This window comes from Lygodium microphyllum, chromosome 1 (assembly GCF_053477565.2).
Source record: "Lygodium microphyllum isolate KBCC chromosome 1, Lygodium_microphyllum_v1.1.10, whole genome shotgun sequence".
NCBI lineage: Eukaryota > Viridiplantae > Streptophyta > Polypodiopsida > Schizaeales > Lygodiaceae > Lygodium > Lygodium microphyllum.
Window position 1 is genome coordinate 165,823,635 of NC_141135.1, and position 20,342 is coordinate 165,843,976.

Below are 20,342 nucleotides of genomic sequence, written 5' to 3' on the forward strand. Positions count from 1 at the left end.
AGGGGAGGGGAGAAGCCCTCCTCTTATATAGGGGAGGGGAGGAGATAGGTGGCATGGCTACCCCTCCACCTGGAGGTTGCATGCCTTCCCTCCCAATCCACCACTCCCACTCTCTCTCCCCCTCCCCGACTGCTGTCGGCGGGGAGAGAGGGGGGAGTAAAAAAATTTGAGCTTAATTTTTTTTTTCCATTTTCCTTTAGGGGAGGGGTCCTATGGCCCATTACATTCTCTCCCCCTTAGAGGAATCAAGATGTCCTTATCTCGAGAGGACCTGGGGGTATTGTTGGTTGAGAGTATCTTCGTCCATCCAGGTGGCATCCTCTTCGGGATAATCTTTCCACTGGATGAGGTATTCTCTCAAGGTCCTTGACCTCAAATGCCTCTCCCTGATATCTAGGACTCTATCAGGCCATAGCTCAAGGACTCCTTGGCTAGGCATTACGACTTGCTGATCATCAAGTACATGATTTGGATTAGGTAGATACTTTTTCAAAAGGCTAACGTGAAATACATTATGAATCTTTAGGGTTGCGACATAGATTCCAGTTGCTATGATTTTATGGTTGGTGTTGGTGTCTCATGATGTTTGGATATATGATCTTGTTTCTTCTTATATGGTGCGAGAAGTTGTTTTTTGAGTAGAGAAATCTAAAGTTTGTCTAGCGGGCTAGGTGGTGCTAATTATTCCTTACACCTAATGATAATCCCACTTGTAAATTTTGGAATATAGATGTGAAATATTTTGCATCTTATAAATATTGCAAAATTTTGGAATGTTGTTGCGTGTGACTTAAGGCCAAATTCTTTGTTGCTGCACCTAAATTCTATAATCTAGATGTGAAATGTTTGCATTCATATCTTAATATGGTCATAGAGAGAGAGAGAGAGAGAGAGAGAGAGAGAGAGAGAGAGAGAGAGAGAGAGAGAGAGAGAGAGAGAGAGAGAGAGAGAGAGAGAGAGAGAGAGAGAGAGAGAGAGAGAGAGAGAGAGAGCGCATGCATACAATTAATTGAAAAAGGTGAAGAATTTACAAAACAAGGAGAACTCCTTTATATTTTAAGCACATTTAGATGTTTACATCACCCTTCACTCATAATACCACGATGTCTTGAGAAAGGGGAGTCATGGGCTTCCCAAAGTATCTTCTGCTTGAGAGATTGGCTTGTGGGGATACATAATCTTGTCCTAAAGTAGAAAAGTCCACTACTGACAGAGATTTCTTGATACTTCGTCTTTAGCTTCGGGTCTTGATCTTTGATGGGGATCTCCCTTAGCAATTTCTGATAGACTGGGTCATGACATGCCTCTTCTCTAGCTAGCTCAAGAATTGGGTTGTTTGGCATTGATACCTTTGTGGCTAGAGATCTTTATGTTGATGGATCTTGCAAAATAAGAGAATATCAGAAATGCCTTGTGAGCGACTGAGTGCATCGACAACCACATTCTCTTTCCCAGGCCTATATTTGATTTCAAAATCATACTCTTCCAGCACTTCGATCCATCGACGTTGCCTCATGTTAAGCTCATTCTGGGTAAAGATCCATTTAAGGCTCTTGTGGTCACTAAGGCAAATTTGTTGCCCAGTAAGTAATGTCTCCAAAGTTTGAGAGCATGGATGACAGCCAACAGCTCCAGATCGTGGGTAGCATAATTCCTTTCATGGCTCTTCAATTTTCTTTAAGAATATGCTACAGGATGATCTTCTTGCATAAGCACACATCCTAAGGCAAGTGTGCTAGCATCAGTTACCACTTCAAACTCCTTACTAAGATCAAGAAGTTTTAGGATGGGTACTGATACTAAGCTTTGCTTTAGCTTGTCAAAGCTGGTCTGTTCGGTAGGTGACTATACAATTGCTACTTGCTTTTAGTAGATCAGTCAGAGGTGCTGCAATCAAGACATAATCTTTGATGAAGATCCTGTACCATCCTATCAATCCAAGAAAGCTATGTATTCCCTTGACAGAAGTTGGTGTTGGCCATTCCATAACATCTTTGACCTTGGCTGGATCTACTGAAATTCCTTCTGCTGATACAATGAATCCCATATATTCAATCCGCCGCTTGAAAAATGCACACTTCTTCTTGGCATAAAGCTTGTGTGCCCTCCTTGTTTCAAGAACAATGCGAAGCTAGGGTTCATGATCTTTTTCCTATTTAAAGTAGACTAGGGTATTGTCAAAGAATATGAGTACGAAGTCATCAAGATAGGGCCTAAAGATATCCTGCATTAACCTGTTGAAGGTAGTAGGAGCATTTGTCAACCCGAATGACATCACTAGAAATTCAAAGTGTCCATACCTTGTACTGAATGTAGTCTTCGGGATATCTTCTTCCTTGATCCTTATATGATAATATCCAGATTTGAGATCTATCTTAGAGAATATCTTTGCACCTTGAAGATGATCAAGTAGTTCATCTATTCTTGGAATGGGGTATTTGTTTTTAATGATTAATTGATTCAACCCTCTATAGTCAATGCATAGCTGAAGCGTTCCATCTTTCTTCTTCTGGAACAGCACTGGAGCTCCCCATGGCAAACTGCTAGGACGGATGTAGCCTTGGTCTAACAGTTGCTTGAGTTGCTCTTTCAATTCAATGGACATCCTATACGGTCTCTTTGCGACTGGTGCAGCTCCTGGCGCTAGCTTGATTTCGTGGTCAACTTCCCTTTGAGGAGGAAGTTCTGTCAGCTCCTCAGGAAATACATCTGCGTATTCTTTCAACCATGAGGGTTCTTCCTCAGATTCCTAATTCTGAACTGGCTTATTCAGTTTAATCAGATAGACAGGTAGACCCTTTTTAACTCCTTTTATTATCCTTGTTGCTTTTTCCAGGTGAATTTTTGGCTTACCAGTCTCTCCTTGAGTTGTAACTAGTTCCTCTTTAGAATTTTGAAAGAAGACTTGGCCCTTACCACAGTGGATGTGGGCATCATTAGGTATTAGCCAATCCATTCCGAGCAGACATTCGTGGACACCTAGATTCATTACCCTGAATCTCACCGAAGTCGGCTTCTCATCTAGTAGGAATTTCACCTTAGCAGTTTGCCTGTTATAAGAGACCTCACGACCATTTGCCAATTCCACAAGTAAAGTAGGTGCGTCTATTGTGGCTATCCCTAGTCTTTTTGCACAGATCGGTGAAATAAAGGAATGTGTATTGCCACAATCGATTAGGATTTTGAAGCTTTTACCTTCATAATCCGATGGAGATTGGATCACCGAGAATTGGCGATTCGGTTCCTTCTTGTGAAGAGCGGCGTGAACCGTTGCCCTCTCAATGTCAGCATCCATGGATGGATCTTCTTCATCGCCCAGCTCCTTATTGGCAACACTGGAGGTTCTCCCTCTGGCCATGACGATGGCTCCTTGGCCATGGGCGGCTCCTTGGAATGGCCCTTGGCGTTGTCCTCTGCTAAGCTTGGGACACTGCCTCTTGAAGTGTCCAGGCTCATTGCAATGGAAGTAATGGAGATTGCGGCTATTACCTTGTGTAGCAGTCGGACGCCCAAACGACCTCCAAAATGTTCATGCTTATACTTAGGTGCATTATTTTATCTTTTTGCTCAAGGAACTAATTCAAGGAAAACACTTAATGCTTCAGGTTGAAAGCCTGGAGGGAGAGGCAGGAACAGTTACCTCTGGCTATCTGCTTGGCCGTATCCAAGGGGGTTGTTAGCCACGCCGGGTATATGGACCTAACCCACCGCGAGAGATCTCTCCGTGGGTACTCCTTGGAGTAGGAGGACGCTTGGGTGCCAGGGGAGGCTCTGGATGTAAATCCCTTGTCTTCGGATCTCGTACAAGAGGCTGACGTGACTCGAGATGGGATCTCAAGGCCCGAATACTAGTCTACGGGCGGAACTTGGAAGAGCGATCCTGTAGATTACTGGGATAGCCTTCGGGCATGATGTTGGACGTAATCCAAAATTATGATAAATAAAGAACAGATGCTTGAGAAAAAGGAACTTGCTTGACATTATTTTTGTGTCAGTGCCTAAGTTACGTAAAGAAACCCGTGATTAATTTGTTTAATTAAGGGAGCCGATTTTGGATGTCAAAACGTAATGTGTTAGGTAATTAGATAACTAAAGCAAACTTAGGAAAGTGCGGTGGGCGTGACTTAGGTCGGTTCTACGGAAGGGTGGTCCCAGTTAGCTGAGATAATAAGACAATGAATACCTAGTATCAGTGGATATAGAATTTCTGGTTTATTCTATTTTAGGGGAAATGAATGGGACTATGCCGTTCGGCAGAGAGGTTGAGCTTCGCGACCCTCTCGGTTCCCATTCTCCATGAACCAAGTACAACATGAATCCGCATCAACTCTGTTATTCCTACACAAAGTGGTACAACTAGAGCTCGACACTAGGTCCTTCCTAGAGACTTTGCTGATAGGAAAGGAACCTTGACCTCAGGTCGATCCCAAGTGGGAATGGCTCAACACTTCCGCTCGGGGCAGACTCGAGAAGACCTAGATCACAAACCTTGTGTCATTCCCTGCAAGTGCCAGCGGAGCCTTCTAGACCCTCCTCCTGATGGACTGCTAAGAAGTGTCCCGTAAGCGGAGAAGCGGGCAGGTTACAGTTGGTATCCGAGCGAACCAATGGAATCTAATATTTACAAAGGAACTTAATGGAGAAAAGTAAAGGGATTAAGGGGTCAGTCAAGGGAAGGTGAGGGGAATAGAGCAATGTTTGCTGTTGAGAACATTTTCTTACTCACTTATGGATGCTGGGCTGTAGAGTCACGAAGCATGGAACAAATTCTTGGTGTTCCAGGTTATGTTTATGACTGCAATGCATGCTTCGGATTATCGACGGAGGCTAGGCATGATGAATATTCTAGACCGCATCTACAATCCTTCACCTCTGTACGTGGAACGGAGATGGACGGGAGAATCAGGAATGTATTACATAGCAGTCCATCGACTTGCGTACCTTCAGACCAACTTGAAGAGAATCAAGTGGATGGAGAATTCAAAGATCGTGAAGCTGTTCATCTTTGTCGAAGCTCACGCAAACGCAACCCTGCATGTTGGCGGTCGGCAAGTCAAGCAGAACAAGTATGTGTATGAAGAAGTGACTCGCGTGATCCCTGCCAGACAGAATCAAAGTGCTAGGGCGCTATGAGAAGAATGGGTATCAAAGGAAGGGATACCCCAAGATTCCTATGACTTATCATTTCCTGAAAATCCATGACCCCTCTCCATATTATTACTCAGTCCCTGTAGCCGATTGTAACACAATCCTATTTTTCCTAAACTAATGTACTAATCAGCTTGTTCTACTTTCCCAAATTAAATGTACTCAAAGGGCTATATCCTCATGAATGAATAAGACTTCTTACTATTGTCTATCCTGATTGTAAATGTTAGCAAAGGAGTTAAGAGATTAGGTCACTTGACTAAAAGCTGTGCTGGTCATATTAACGTAATATGAGAAACGTTTGATAAGTTTTTAACATAAAGAATCTTATTTCCCAGGCGCAACCCCAAGTGCAGGTTCCAAGTCCAACCCCTGCACTAAGTACAGCTGTGATTCAAGAGAAGAAGTTCCTTCTCAAACAAATCAAGCCACCTGAGTTCGATGGCAAGGGAAGGACTATTCAAACTAATGCCGAGATCTAGATCGAGTCCATGGAGGACTATTTTGAGGCAGTAAGAACTGCACCTGCTAATCAAGCTATGCTCGCCAAGTTTAAGCTTACAGGCGAAGCAAGACTTTGGTGGAAACAGTGGTGCAGAGACCAAGGGATCTCGGAAGGGACAATCACTTGGGAAAAGCTTAAGGAAGTTGTGCGAGGGAGGTATTTGTCACCTGCCTATCGCACACAGAAGATGAACGAATTCTATGAATTGAAGCAGCTTGGACTATCCCTTGATGCATATTATTCAAAGTTCATCTCTCTCTTAAAGTACGTGCCACAAATGGATATGACACAACAGGTGTCAAAGTCTTGTGCTGGGTTAAATCCACCCATAAACATCCACTTGGAATCAATGTGCCCAACAGACCTACAAGACGCACTCATTCGAGTTGCACCAATAATACAGGAGATGCAAACCAAGCCAAGGAACAACATGACTTGGCCTTACAGGGATTAGAACAAGGGAATGTATAGGGCTCAGGCTAAGAGAGTGCATGGTCAGAATCAGGGACAAAGGAAGAAAGCTAGGTACCTTAGGGTATCTTAGTCCCTAACTCAAGCATTAGCTGGTCAGTCAAGGCAACTCCCGTAAATGAATGCATATACATAACCGCTCATCCATCATTAAATACTTAAACAGAAAAGGAATTTGATCTAGGTCATCCGGTTAGCGGAACATGCCTTATTTGCAACCCCACCAAGAGTCTTTTAATCACTAATTCCAACCAAGCTCAATTAACACACTTCGCAACACATGATTCTTCATTTAAACTTTCAAGATGCAGTCTAGATGCATGTGATTCTTCCAATTCCCTTAGTACGGTTCTACGCAGGATTTCCCAACCATCATGCACATTGTGCGTTTAGTATAGTTGTATCCCAAATCGACTTTTATCTCTCTTTATTCATGGCAATGAGTACTTATTTCTAATGCACCGGATCACATGTGACTTGCATCTATGAAAGTCTAGGGTTTTGTCTAATGATGAAAGTGTATCTTATGAACAAAAATTAACATTTCAAGTGTTTCTTTTAACCATGATTGCAAAACGTGAATTCTAAATGACTGTTCATGCACTGAATTGGTTAAAAAGTTATCATTTTATGTGAAGTAAGGTGATAACCCTATCATTTCATGTGTGTAGAAGCTATCATTTCATGTGAGGTAAGGCGATAACCTTATCATTTTATGTGAGTAAAATCTTATGCGAATTCAACCCTACCGTTGCATGCAACTTTCTTAGTATAAACAAAACCTTATGCACGACATTAATTCTTCTATCCCTTTCACGATAAATAATTCCTAAATTAAAAATTTTTAACGCTTAGAACCTGGGCTTACTTCGTGTGTGCTGCGTTGGTCGTTCCGCTTGCCCCTCCAGCATTACCGGTGGCTTGGGCGCTTATGCTTCCCGCGACTTTCTTCTTGGGAGCTATTCGCCTCGCGATGTCGAAGGATTTTCAGAAGCAAAGTCGCGACCATAGAGGTCCTTGACTAATTCCAGGATAGAAGATCAATCAAGCAAGATCAAGTTATGCTGGACAACTTATCCGTTCTCTAGGCTCCCACATTTACCATACATATCAACAAGAGCATTCCCAAGAGTAACATCTGAATCCAACCCAAAACTTACAATTTGTTCATGAATCCACCTTCCCAACTCTATTGCATTTACATTGTTAGATGCCTTCAGCAAGGTAAAAAAAAAGTGACTCTGGAAGGTTTTCGGCCTTTTTCCTGCATCCTCTGATACAATTCCAGAGTCTTCTAAGTTCTATCAAAGTTGACATTGATTGCAATAAGCGCATTCCAAGTGTAAATGCTAGGCTTTGCAACATGAAAGAAAAGTTTTTCTGCTTCTTCTAGGCTTTGAGAGCCTCTTGAAGAATAGAGTTGATGAAGTCCTTTCCAATAGTGAACTGCCCCACCACCGACATATTTGTAGCACTATTTTGCACCTTACCAAACCTTCCCTTGCATCATGACTGTTCTTGTGAATTTCGTAATGAGAAGAAAGAACAGGGGGAAGATGAGGAAGCCGCTACATTGGAATGGGCCAAATTTTTCCAAGAACACCTGGTCGATCTGTCTGATGGTGAAGAAGACAGAATTGTTGATGCGCAAGTTGAGGATAGTGCTGAGGACAGTGATTCAGAAGATGGCATACTCGAGGACTATGAGGTAGTAACAAGTGAAAAAGAAGCACCGAAAAGACTGGCAGGAAAAATATCAGTCTACGAAAATTTGAAATTCTCTTGGCCACCATATCTGTTTCAATCCAGCCACGAGTTTTGATGCGATTTACTGGGTTCGATCACGTACTTTCATACAAAAGCAGCTGCAGTGGAGGAAATGCATGCTCAATCAATCTCAACGGCTTCTTCAAGGTCACTGCATCTGCTTGCCTCTTCACGCATCCGTGGTCGTCATCTTCCTGTGGCATTTCTGTCAAATATTTTTGCTGGACCTTGCATCTGCTTTGCCTCTTCACACATCCGCGATCATCTTCCTGAGGCATGATCATCTTCCTGCGGCATTTCTGTCAAATATTTCTGCATCTCCTTGCCTCTTCATGCTTTGTTTCTCTTCCGCTGGTATAGAACTCCTTTTTCTGGTTCTTCCGCTTTGCAAGCTTTTTCTTTCCCCCCAAAAAGCCCCATTTCAAAAATAGTCATCCCTTTCAAAATAACATCCGTTGCTTTTCCTTCCCCAAAAACATAAATGGCACAAAGAAAAGCGGCCCCTGCTATAATAATCATAGCATAAATTTCCCGGCCCTTATTGACTGCTCCTGTGCTGTCACAGGCTGTCAACATGCAGGCAAACACAACTGCATTTGCAGAAAAGCGCTCAAGTTGCATCCGTTCAAAAAAAACTCACTACTTCTTCAGCATAACCTTGTTGTACATATCCTAGTATTAGCACACTCCATGTAGCCACTTCTCGGACTGGAAGTTTGTCAAAGACTTCTTGTACCTTTGCAACTAAGCCACATCTAGCATATATGTCGACTATAGCATTGCCAACAAAAAAGATCTTTCACTAGCAAACCTCCTTCGATAATCTGAGCATGTACTTTTTGGCCCGTGTTTATAGCTCTTGTCATTCCACAAACTTTCAAAATGCATCAAAACACTGAAGTGCTTTCTCAACAACTCCATGTTGGATGTACCTAGAAATTAACATGTTCCACGAGATTACGCTACAAAGTCGATGCTTGTCAAACACTTTTTGTGCTTCTGCAAATAAACCACACATGGCATACATACCAACCAATGCACTGCTAACAACAGTATCCTTTTCTAGCCCCTCTTTACTATATTACCACGCAGAATAAAAATGCAAACATAATGACTAAGTATGTACAAAGTATCAAATCCCACACACACAACTTTTGGGTGAATTTCACACCTCGGATGCGTAGAGTACGACATCGGGGGTTGGGCAATCCGGTCCTTGACAGGTTTCAGGTTGACACGTTTGGTTGGGAAAACCCACTGAATGGGGTTCGTTGTCGAGAGAGTGGTTCGGGTGACTTGTAGCGGTTACTCTCTCTTCTTCTTCTTTTTCTCGTTTCCTCCTTCTTTCTCTCTCCCTCTTTTCTTCTTCTTTGTTTTTCTTACTCTCCTACTCTCTCTCCCTCTCCTTCTCTTCTCTTACTTCTCTATTATTCCTCTACTCTCTCTCTCTCTCTCTCCTTCTCCCTCTCTTCTTCTCCTTCTCCCACTTCTTTCTCCTTCTAGTCCTCCCTCTTTTCCTTCTTCTACTACTTCTCTCCTCTCTCCCTCTACCTCTTCTTATTCTTCCTCTACCTCTCTCCTTCCCCTTCTTCTTCTCCTCTCCTCCTTCTCTCCCTCTTCTTCCTCTTCCTCTGCCTCTCTTCCTCCTCCTTCTCTTCTCCTACTTCTCTCCCTCTACTTCCTCTTCCTCCACCTCCTCCTATTGCTTCTCTTCTTCTACTACTCTCCCTCTTCTTTTCATTCTTTTTTTCTTCTCACTCCTTTCCCTCTCCTCACTCCTTCTTATCCTCTCCTTCTCCTTCTCTCTCTCCTCCCTTCTCTCACTCCTTTTCACCTCCTCCTCTCTCCCTCCTCCCTTCTCTCTCCCAATCCTTCTTCTTTTCACACCTCCTCCTTCTCTCTCCCTCTTCCCTTCTCTTCTCTCTCTCTCCCTCCTTATTTCTCTTCCCTCACCCTCTCCTTCTTATCCTCTCCTTCTTTCTTTTCTCCCCATGGCAAGAAGCAACCAGAGGGGGGGGGGGAAAGCAGCTTGTGTGGGAGGGCTCGGAAGTGGCAACTAGGGATGGAGGTGGCGTGTTTGGGAGGGCCCACAGCATCGCCAGCAAGGAGAGGGGGAGAATGATCATTGGGAGCTCAGAGAGCCGAGCGCCCAACCCCAAGCGAGACGGGACTCTGGAGGGTGCGGAATGATCGTTGGGAGCTCAGAGAGCCGAGCACCCAACCCCAGCTACCCTGGTCATAGGCCCAGGGCCGTTTCCATAGACGAGGGGGGAAAATGCCAGTCGAAGGGCCCAGATGGCCCTGTGAAGTGCTAACGGGTGGGGGGGAGATGACGCGTGGGAATTGGGGTGGTGGAGCGTTAACAGGTCGGACCAGGAGGGAGGTGACGATGCGGCAGGTCACAATGAGGAGGAGAACACCGTTCGGTCGTTCGGGGTAGTACAGTAGGGCGGCAGGGTGGCTACGGACGAGGGCCCAGGGCCTTGTGCAACAACGGACGGGGGAGGGTGGCGACGTATCTAGCCTCCTCTCTTCCTTCCAGGGGAGGGGAGAAGCCAGAAGATAGGTGGCATGGCTACCCCTCCACCTGGAGGTTGCATGCCTCCCCTCCCAATCCACCACTCCCACTCTCTCTCCCCCTCCCTCGACTGCTGTCGGTGGGGAGAGATGAGGGAGTAAAAAAATTTGAGCTTTAATTTTTTTTTCCCTTTTCCTTTAGGGGAGGGGTCCTATGGCCCATTACAAAAAAAAAAGTCTACTTTATACATTTAGTTTTATGCACTTGCATATATGAATAGAACATAAATTCCTATATCAGAGATTAAAGAATTATTTGTTTCTACATATTTGAACAAGAAAAATATGATGAAAGGCATACCATATACTTGATGTAAGCATGGAGAATTACTTTAATACATAGGCAATCAATCAATATATATTTGTTAATATATCAAGCCTCTTCACCTTTGTAGCTTTATTATCTATATTTGTGAGAGGGATTTCAAGAATAGATTAGACATGAATTCCACTATCTCTCTCATGCTTATAGTCAACCTACATTACCTACTTTTCTAATGAAAAAGGGTATTTCATCGTCCCATCTCTCTCTCTCTCCCACCAAGATTTCACATAAAAAGAAGATATTTCATTAATTTAACCACTTGCTTAATAGACATAATCCAATTTCAGTCTCCGCCTCTCTTTCTCACTCTCTTCCTTCATCTTTCTTAGATAGAAAAAACACACAATCAATGTATGAAACCTACATTACCCAATTATATATATTCTTTCCCTCACTCTTTCCTTTGTCCCTCTCTTTTACACATTCATAGCATTTTGGCTATAACATGGCATAAAATGAGCTAGAAATACGTTTAAACATCCTATATTATCTCATTCTCTTAGTTTCTCTTCCATCACTGTTTTCTCTCACTCTTTCTCTCTTTTATGTAATCTCTTTCACACATGAGCACAAAAAAAGATGAAGAAAAACACATAGAAGACCTTGCACATGCAAAAAATGAGTAGAGAAAATGAAAGCTTTACATTAGTTTTTTTTAAATAAAGTAATATTGGTATGTGCGTTGATATAGTCATTGGTATGCGTGTTGGTATAAGCATCAATATACTATCTGTGTACTGTACTTGCATAGACACCTATATGGGTGATAAATTTCAAAGAAAATATGGGCACATATATCAAAAAAATTACTAATAATTTTATTAACATTTATATTGATGACGTGACAAAAAACCTCCAAGTGAGCAGAAACTAGCATCAGAATAGCTTCCATTTGTTGTAGTAGCATTAGCCTTCCCTTTGTTATATGTAGACACAACATTAATCCATAAATTCTAGGTGATTGGGGACTTCTCCATAATGCTCTCAAGCACCTGCAATTTTTGCTTGGGCTACATGGTCTTACCTTTGTGGTTTTTTGCTAGTTTCCATCTTTGAGCATTATGACTCTTTCATGGGTTTGCATCATCTTCTTTCCCATCATGTTGCTACTTGCCTTTGACCACATCCACCCCACCAATATCATTCATTTACTCTTTATCTACATCTTTGTCAATAACATCACAATAGATGGGTGTTCTCTAGAGTATAGGCCACAAAACACACAAACTTGCTTCATACGAGGTTGATTTGGAGCTCTCCCATATAAGACACATCCTTCACATCCATATAGCTTGGATGGGGTTCACTTATCCCATAGTAAGTAGAGATGATTTCTCTATGGATTGGTCAATGGGGGATATATGTGTGTTTATCCAATCCCGTTGCAATGTATGGTAAGGGATACTATAAGTATGCAGAAAGATCAAAGATTTCGACCCATATGGGGCACTCTTTCCTGATCATGTTTGTACTTAAGTCAAGAGGTTTCCATGGCACAATATAGGCTAAATCAAGGCCCCAAAGTAAATACCTTGAGATAGTGGTTTTGTCCAACATCCCTTTTATCAAAGACCACCTCAAAGAAGCCTCTGCCCACCATAATTTGGTCCACACAAACTTTTCCTTGAGGATGGTATTGAGCCATGCAACTATGCCCATTGTCTTTGGAGGCCGGTAAAGAAAATCGACATAGCATGCATGTTGAATCGAAGGTCATTTGAGCAAACCTTCTCAAGTATAAGCACCACTTTCTTGGAGGATCCCTACAAACACTCCTCCATATCATTCCTAAAGGGAGCTAGGAAGCAACCTTCAAAAAGCTCAAAAACCAATTGTGGTTTCACCTCCAAGTGTTAATTTGTTGTCCTCCCATGTGTTTTGTAGAAGTCTTTGCAGCTTGTGGATTGCCTACCAAAATGGTGCTTGTATCTTCACTAGAACTATCAAGCTTTGTATCATATCTTGTCCCATGTGTTTTGTAGAAGTCTTTGGAGCTTGTGGATTGCCTACCAAAATGGTGCTTGTATCTTCACTAGAACTATCAAGCTTTGTATCATATCTTGTCCTCTTACATGACACATTTGCAAAGTTGCTTGAGCTCACCCTGTTTCTGCTACACTTTCCTCCTACATAGTTGCTCATTGCCCCGCAGGCTCTGGCTATTGACTCATTTGATGAAGTCCCATGAGAAAGGAGGATGATGTCTCCTTAATGGGTTAATTTCCCACGTAAAATTAATTTATTCAATACCCCACTAATTTCATTATTATGGGAGTCCTCTCCCTTACACCATGGATGTGTTTTTGTATGTATAGTGTATAGATGAGATGTGTGAAATGTAGGTAATGTGTGCATGTGAAACGTATATATAAAGGGCGACCACAGTCCTTAAGGTAATGCTAATAATAAGATATAGAAGAATCAAATAATCTTTGATCCTGTACTGAAAATTTTGGCTTGGATTCGAGAAATGAAAAACGTACTTTTAACATATTTTACACCAGTTCGTCATGAGTGTATTTTGATCGATCAGAAGGATGCAGCCAAAAAGGTTCTGTCTTCCTATATCTTCTCTGATTTGAGGAGACTCGAACACACAAACTGAGTATAAAACATTAAAATAAGGCTGGCCGTTGCAGAAATTGCAAAAAAGGGCTGCCGGTACGTCTGATTAAACGTGTATGTATTAAGGTATGAACATGGGCCAAGGTGGTACAAAGCGTAGGCCTCGTGTCTATGAACCCTATTATTATTTAATTGCGTACTCCAATTGAATTGAAGTTGAAGTCTTAATAATGCTTTTTAGCCTGTGTACGATTGAAAATCTTGATCACAATCTGCGAGAGAGGATGATCAAGCCTTGGTTTGATAAAAATCTTATACTGCGGCCAAGGAGATCGTCTCATGAGTCATACTATTATCAGATCGGAGTTACTATGTTTTACTGGGCTTCCCCTTTAACAGAACCCAAATTGCATGGGTAATATGAATATGAATACAGACATGGAAGCTGCTGCTTTATCCGTGTGATGATTGTGCATCGATTATATCTAACGTGATGGGGTTTGTGAATAATGGGGCTTGGCTGAAAAGATCTATGGAATCTTATCAAACCCACCGTCGTGTTTCCTGTCTTTGGAGACAGATTCAATGACAAATGTTAATGCTGGAAGCCAGGACAACATGTGGAACTTTCAATGGTCTACCTAATGCAATATAGAGTATTAGACATTTGCAGATGTAGTGAACGGTGCGCACTTAGTTCTCGCAAACTAGATGCTATATGGCTGGTGTAGAATCTCGAATGTGGTCATCCTTGTGAACGTTGTAGATAGTTTTAGCCACAGCTTCCGCATTACATAACGAAGACTTCTGGGAGCACACACTCAATTAACACGAGTCACAATCAGATCATGATGCTTGAAAACCATATCTTAATCCGTAGAATTTCCCAGTTATGAATGCGTTGGCGCGTCTATAAATTAGTACGATCAAGCAAAACCCTCGGGCGTGTTGGGGAGAGAGCAGAAAAGTTTATAAGGTACAAGATAGAGATGGCAAGCTTTGTTCATGGAAACTAGAACACTAGACTAGACTAGGTAGAGAAATCCCAGAGATGGATGCCTTCGTCGCTAGCACAAGCAGCCACGCAAGAATCGCTGGCTACGAGATCATTCACGTCCTGAAACAGGCGGTCGGGCAGCTCATAGAGAAACAACCCGGAGGCCGCGACCCACACAGTCACAATCCCGGAGTCACTGCAGAAGACGGCATGCAGGGAGTTGATGGCGGCGAATAAACTTCCGCCGAGGGTTAGATTAAGAGGAGGGTTGATGCGGAAGCTGGCAAGCTCCTGGATATGGTTTGACGGCGCGGTGTGCTGCAGCAAGCGGGCTGTGAAGGAGGATCCGTGAGAGGGGCCGGAGACGAGAAGGATGCGGCCGGGATAATGATGAGCGGATACTGATGACGGGCTGGCGATGATATCGAGGGAGCTGCAGACGACGCTGGCGCCGTTGAAGGTGTACTGCAGGCGGGTGATGGACCCCTGCGTCTCGAGGTCGAGGATGAGAAGCCTGGATCGGGTGGCGACGACGAGGAGATTGTGGGGCTCCATGATTCTGAGCCGTCCGATGTGCTGGGGCTGGGGGGAGGAGGGCTGGTCGTCGTCGTCGCCGACGAGGAGGCGCCAGCCGGCGAGGGCATCGGGGTCGGTGAAGTCGCCGCCGTGGAAGACGGGGTCCTCGCGGAGGGCATCCCACACGCGGAGGGCGCGCCCCGTCACGCCCGCGTACAGCCCCGCCCACCACCCGGCGCTCGCCGCGAAGTCCACGAGCACCCCGTCGCTCGTGTAGTCCCCCTCGAACGCCCGCCTCCACCTGCCCGCTCCCTCCACCTCACCCACGAACACGCTCCCATCCATCGATGCAAACACCACCCTCTGCTCCCGCATCACCGTCGCCTGTCCAATCACCAATTAAACACCATGCACGCACCACGGTTACAACAATCCTTCTTATAACGTAATATAATATAATATAACGTAATTTAAATACCATCATATCAGATAAGACAACCCAAGCTTTTCCAGTCCCAATCACCATAACCATGCACACAACGGTTATAATACTACCATCATAAACCCAACCAGCTCATAGCTATAATTTTCCCCTCGTTTTTCCTTCATAGTGCTCGATATCACATCATGAGCTTCTGCTTAGAAGCTCAGCTAGGTGAGGTTGGGGGTTGCGCAGTTACCACCCGAGATCACCGTCGACCCCTTGACCTTACTAGTAGATATGCGATAGAGGGTTTCAACGTCATGAGCTTTTTGCCCGAGACGCATTGTATAGCTAGCTAGGCTAGGTCAGCCTGGTGTTTACTTACACTGTAAAGTTTACTTTAACAGTGTTTAACGTGATAATGAGCTTCAGTTTGTGGCTAACTAAGAGCGATGGGGAGCAAGGAGCCTATGCTTAATAGTTGTTTGACGTGATGATGAGCTTCAGTGTCTAGCTGAGTGCAATGGGCAGCACGGGATACTGCCTGCCCCTTCCAGAGGCCCACTTCAGAAATGTGAAAATTACTATAATGACGCTGATGATGTGGTTGCAATGATTGACATCGCGGAAATCACAACCGTAATTTGTCCAAAACTTATTTGAGAACACGAGCTCCCACCATATCTTCGCCTCCCGCAGCCACTATCGCCACCCCCGCTACCGCCCGCGAGTGCTCCCCTATCCTCTGCTCGTGCCTCGGCCTGAATGTGCACACGCAGGCCCTCGTCTCGATCTCGAACACCCGCACACTTCCGTCCGAGTAGCCTGCCGCCAGCGCCACAGACGATAGCGCCAGCCGCCGGCAGTGCGCAGACGTCGAACTGCCATTGTTAGAGTCGCTGCTGGATTGCTCCTCCACGTAGTCCAACAAAGAGTGCTCAGCTCTCCCATGCATGAAGTTCCAGGCCGTTCTGTGTAGCCGTTTGTAGAAATCCTGCCACGACTCATGGGCGGAGTGGAGTAACTCCGGTTTACCCCATATGCTGCGGGTGAGGTTACGCCACAGGATCTCGGAATGAGAGACGCGACGCCAGGACGAGTTAACCTGCGGGAAGTGAAGGTTGATTAGTAGTGCAACACGCAAGGGGCAAGTTGTACACCCGAGAGTACTGTAATCATAACTCATGTATTTCAGCTTGCAAGAGTGTTGTACTGACGGTGCAGTGCTTATAACTGACCCTGTTTACACTAATGATATACTAATGATTAGGTCAATTCAATAGTGTAAATCAATTGGTGCAGTGCTAATCACATGCATGCTAGTTATGGGCTAATTAACTAATCGGATTAGCTCACGCATTCAGGTAGGGGTGTGATACAAAGATGCGCAAATTGGGATCAACTCACTAACCCTTAACGTGAGCTTTGAGCTACAAGGTGAATATGAATTGGCATTTTATGCAGGGTTAAAGCTGCAGCGTAGGTTGATACTACGTCGGACTGATCTAGACCACTGCAAACGTAGGCATGCGCAGGCTTTGAGAACGTGTCGCGCTTGTACCTGCCGTAGGGAAAGGAAAGGAAAGGGCGAATGCGAGAACCTGGAAAAGGGTGGCAAGCGCAGGGCCAGCTGTGAGGGGCCCAGTGAGCCTGGCTGCCCGGACGGCCGCCTGGTACGCGATGCTCTCCATGCATTCTTCGGGCCACAGGGACGCCAGCGAGGATGCAGAAGGATCGACACGGCGTCGTCGGCGTGAGGAAGAAGGATCGGCTGAAGCTGAAACAGAAGGAAGCTGCAGCTGAGAGGTAATCCTTGTTGCAGTCGATAACAGTACTGTTGATGATGATGCGTGACAAGAGAAAGTAATAGTAGTAGAAGAAGAAGAAGAAGATCACGACGACAACGAAGAAGAGGAAGGAAAAAAGAAGAAGAGCTCGACTGCGACTGGGCGACCTCGGATCGGGCAAGCTCTAGTGAGCCTTCTTCCTTCCCTTCTTCTTCTTCGTCTGAGTACAGGAAAAACGGTTCGTGTGTTGGCGGTAAGATATTACTATATTCATGGGCAACGGCAGCGGCAGAGGCGAGGTCAGGTGGAGGTACAGGCCCTGCAGGTTCGATGAGCTGTTGTTGTTGCTGACGCAGAAGGGAATCCGGGGCTGCTGCGGCCGCTGGCGTTGCGGCTGCTGCTGCGTCTTGGACGTCGCCTTCTGCTTTAGTCTCCTCTGCTGCTGCGGGTCCCCTTTCGGGGGCAGAAGCAGCCGGCGGGGCAGACGGAGCGACAGGGGGTGCAACAGACGGCAAGGAAGGTGGGAGAAAAGGGGGTGGGTACGTGGCGGCAGACGGAGGAGCGATGATAGTGCCGGTCGCAGTCGCGGTCGTGGTAGAGGCTACGGGGTCGATCTCGGACGTAGATGCAGCAGGCGCGGGCCGATCCTCGCCGTCCATAATTCGTCTCGCTGTTGCAAGTCAAGACTACTTCGCCACGCACACCGCCGCCGTACTAGTCGTACTGGCCCGGGCGACCAAAAAGAGGGCCAGCGGGGCATCATCATGGGCGCGACCCTTAACCCCCCCCTCTCTCTCTCTCTCCCTCTGTGCCTGTCGTTCTCTTTCCCTTTCCGTCGACGATCCCAATACGGCGCCCCCCTCTCCGTCAGGCCCTCCTCCTTCTCCGCTTCCAGTCTTGACCTGAAACGGCATAACCTTAATTGCCTTATTTTCTCTTTGATCGTTTGCGAGCATTACTGCTGCAATTATATAACGTGGCCAAAGAAGGAGATATCATAACTACCGGCTCGTGCCAAGCCGTCCACGAAGTCGGCTGCAACCCGCATGTCGAGACTGGAAGATCTTGCCTTCGGATCCATCGATATCGCTCCTCTCGGAGGTAGAGCTCGCTCTCTCTCTCTCTCTCTCTCTCTCCCCCGCCCCTCTCGAGTCCCTCAAGGCTCACATACATCCAACACAGTATTCCAGAAAAGTCCTTCCTTTTACAAAAATCGAACTCCCCGCTGGATTTCTTTCCCATAATTTCCCTTCCCCAATTACTCCCTGCATGTGCTCCAGTTCGTACAGTCTCGACTCTCCCCCCCCCCCCCCTCCCCCACCCCGAGCCACCCCAGGGTTTCCCTCAGGGAAGCTTCCCATAAGAATGCTCCTCCGAGTCCTCCGCTCTGTATTTCCAGACATGCCCCATGCATCGTCCCCTCACCCACTAAAACCACTGAACCAACCGGTCACGACTCACCACATAATCTACCAACCACCATGCACCATCTTGTATAATAGGAAAAGCTTCAATTAACACTATGTAAGTTCTAATTAACAAGTGTACACTAGGGTTCTTTTGCCCTTGCTCATTGAGATATTTGCATGTGTACGCAAATATATATACATATATATACACACACACACACACACACACACACACACACACAGAGTGAGAGAGTCCTTGCATCCTCAATTCTCATTTCTTGTTACGAATGTAAATGTTATATTCATTGTATAACAAAGATTCCATTTAAGTAGCATTCTCATGGAAGGATATCATGGCCTATAGATGTGTGCATGATCTTGCCTAAAATAGTAGAGGAGCTTTCTAATCACAAGAAGCTTCTATAAAAACATCCTATGGCTCTAGTCACATATAGTGATCAATATGTGACCACCAAGTTCCTGCCTAAAATACTAGAGGAGCTAGCTTTCTAATCACAAGAAGCTTCTATAAAAACCTCTTACAGCTCTAGTTGCATATAGTGATCAATGTATGACCGCCAAGTTTGTTCTGTTTGCTACCCTTACATGGGCACATGTGATGGGGTGGGTGCCAAATGCACCACTAGATAAAGGAATGTCATGGAGGACCACGTGCAAAGCATCATCCCTCTTATTCTCTCTCTATCTTCTTTGATAAATATCACACATCCATTCATTGATTAATGTTTTGAAAACATATTTTCTATGATAATTTCACTTTTAAATTTTCTTTTTAAAAAGAGGGAATTATGATCATTTGTGTTAAAGGTTGAAAAGAGATTTTTTACAAGTAGAGGGGCTTAGCCTACAAAAGTAAACAAATACCAAGGAGTTTGCAAGGTTCTAAAGTTTCATTTTGATCGAGCAAAGGGCACTTTTAAATTTACTTACCCAAGTAGCCACATAGATGCTTGGCTATCCCATTACCAACCATTGCCACAATACACATGGCATGGTCAAGACTTGTATTGCTACATTAAGCCATTGTTTCACAACTTGGGATAAATGTCCACCTTCGAATGTTGCACATCACCTTGTTGTAAGCAATGTTTTCCTTCTAGGCAAATTTTCATTTTTAAGGTTAAAAGTACGAGTCCCCAATCAAATTTGTGTTTTGATAGCCTTAAACTATTTCTTATGTAAGAAGAGGACGTATACATATAGAATGTTATAGAGAAACATGCTAAGGTCATTAAGGGAGATTTTGAATCGAAAAGGGTCTTTGAAGGATTTGTAATAATTTTTTAATCACATTTGAATTAGACTAAAATATGACATTTCATTAATTGCTTGATTTCCTCTAATTTTAAGATTAAATTCATATTAAATAAGGGTGCACCTCTCTCTTACCTTCACTTTCATGTTTAATGAGCCAATTCCCAAAGATAATTAGGGCCTTAAAAACAATGTCCCATTTCTCAAGAAATTTCATTATGACCATTAGATGTCGACTTAAATTATAATTACTTTTTGTTTTTTTACTTAACTTTCTCAAGTCTCTCTTTTTTACCTTTTATATTTTCTTTTGTTGTTTTGTTTACTTTTCTATCTTCTTCTTCTCTTTTTGCTCAAATTTTCTCTTTTATTCGTGTTTTACTCATGCATTACCATTGCAAGAAGCTTTCTCAACATTTCTCTTTCTTTTTCTTACAACATGCCATTGGAAGAAGCTTGAGACACTAGTTTGATTCCAAGAGGTGCAGAAATTGCAATTGCAAAGGTCTTGTTTTTATATCAAAAGTATACTTTTTTCTTGGTTTAAAAATGCCTTTAAAGGGTTGTCTCCTTTCT

At 44.2% G+C, this 20,342-nt stretch overlaps 1 protein-coding gene across 1 annotated transcript; it reads right to left on the reverse strand.

The window, feature by feature from the left end:
• Positions 1 to 14,236: 14,236 nt before the first annotated feature.
• SAP (Transducin/WD40 repeat-like superfamily protein) lies at positions 14,237 to 18,325 on the reverse strand. Its single transcript, XM_087684231.1, has 4 exons — positions 17,348 to 18,325; positions 16,897 to 17,072; positions 15,975 to 16,400; positions 14,237 to 15,255 (listed from the first exon to the last, which is right to left on the reverse strand). The coding sequence occupies exons 1-4, from the start codon at positions 17,739 to 17,741 to the stop codon at positions 14,389 to 14,391; spliced, it is 1,863 nt and encodes a 620-aa protein (XP_087540357.1). The 5' UTR covers positions 17,742 to 18,325; the 3' UTR covers positions 14,237 to 14,388.
• Positions 18,326 to 20,342: the final 2,017 nt, after the last annotated feature.

What these genes read in the sequence shown, in the direction of transcription:
- SAP (XM_087684231.1), bottom strand. Translation starts at nt 17,741, where the DNA reads ATGGACGGCGAGGATCGGCCCGCGCCTGCTGCATCTACGTCCGAGATC. An exon ending in CGCTTGCCACCCTTTTCCAG is followed by an intron (nt 16,401 to 16,896) that starts GTTCTCGCATTC and finishes CACTTCCCGCAG; the next exon opens with GTTAACTCGTCCTGGCGTCG. An exon ending in CTGCGGGAGGCGAAGATATG is followed by an intron (nt 15,256 to 15,974) that starts GTGGGAGCTCGT and finishes GTGATTGGACAG; the next exon opens with GCGACGGTGATGCGGGAGCA.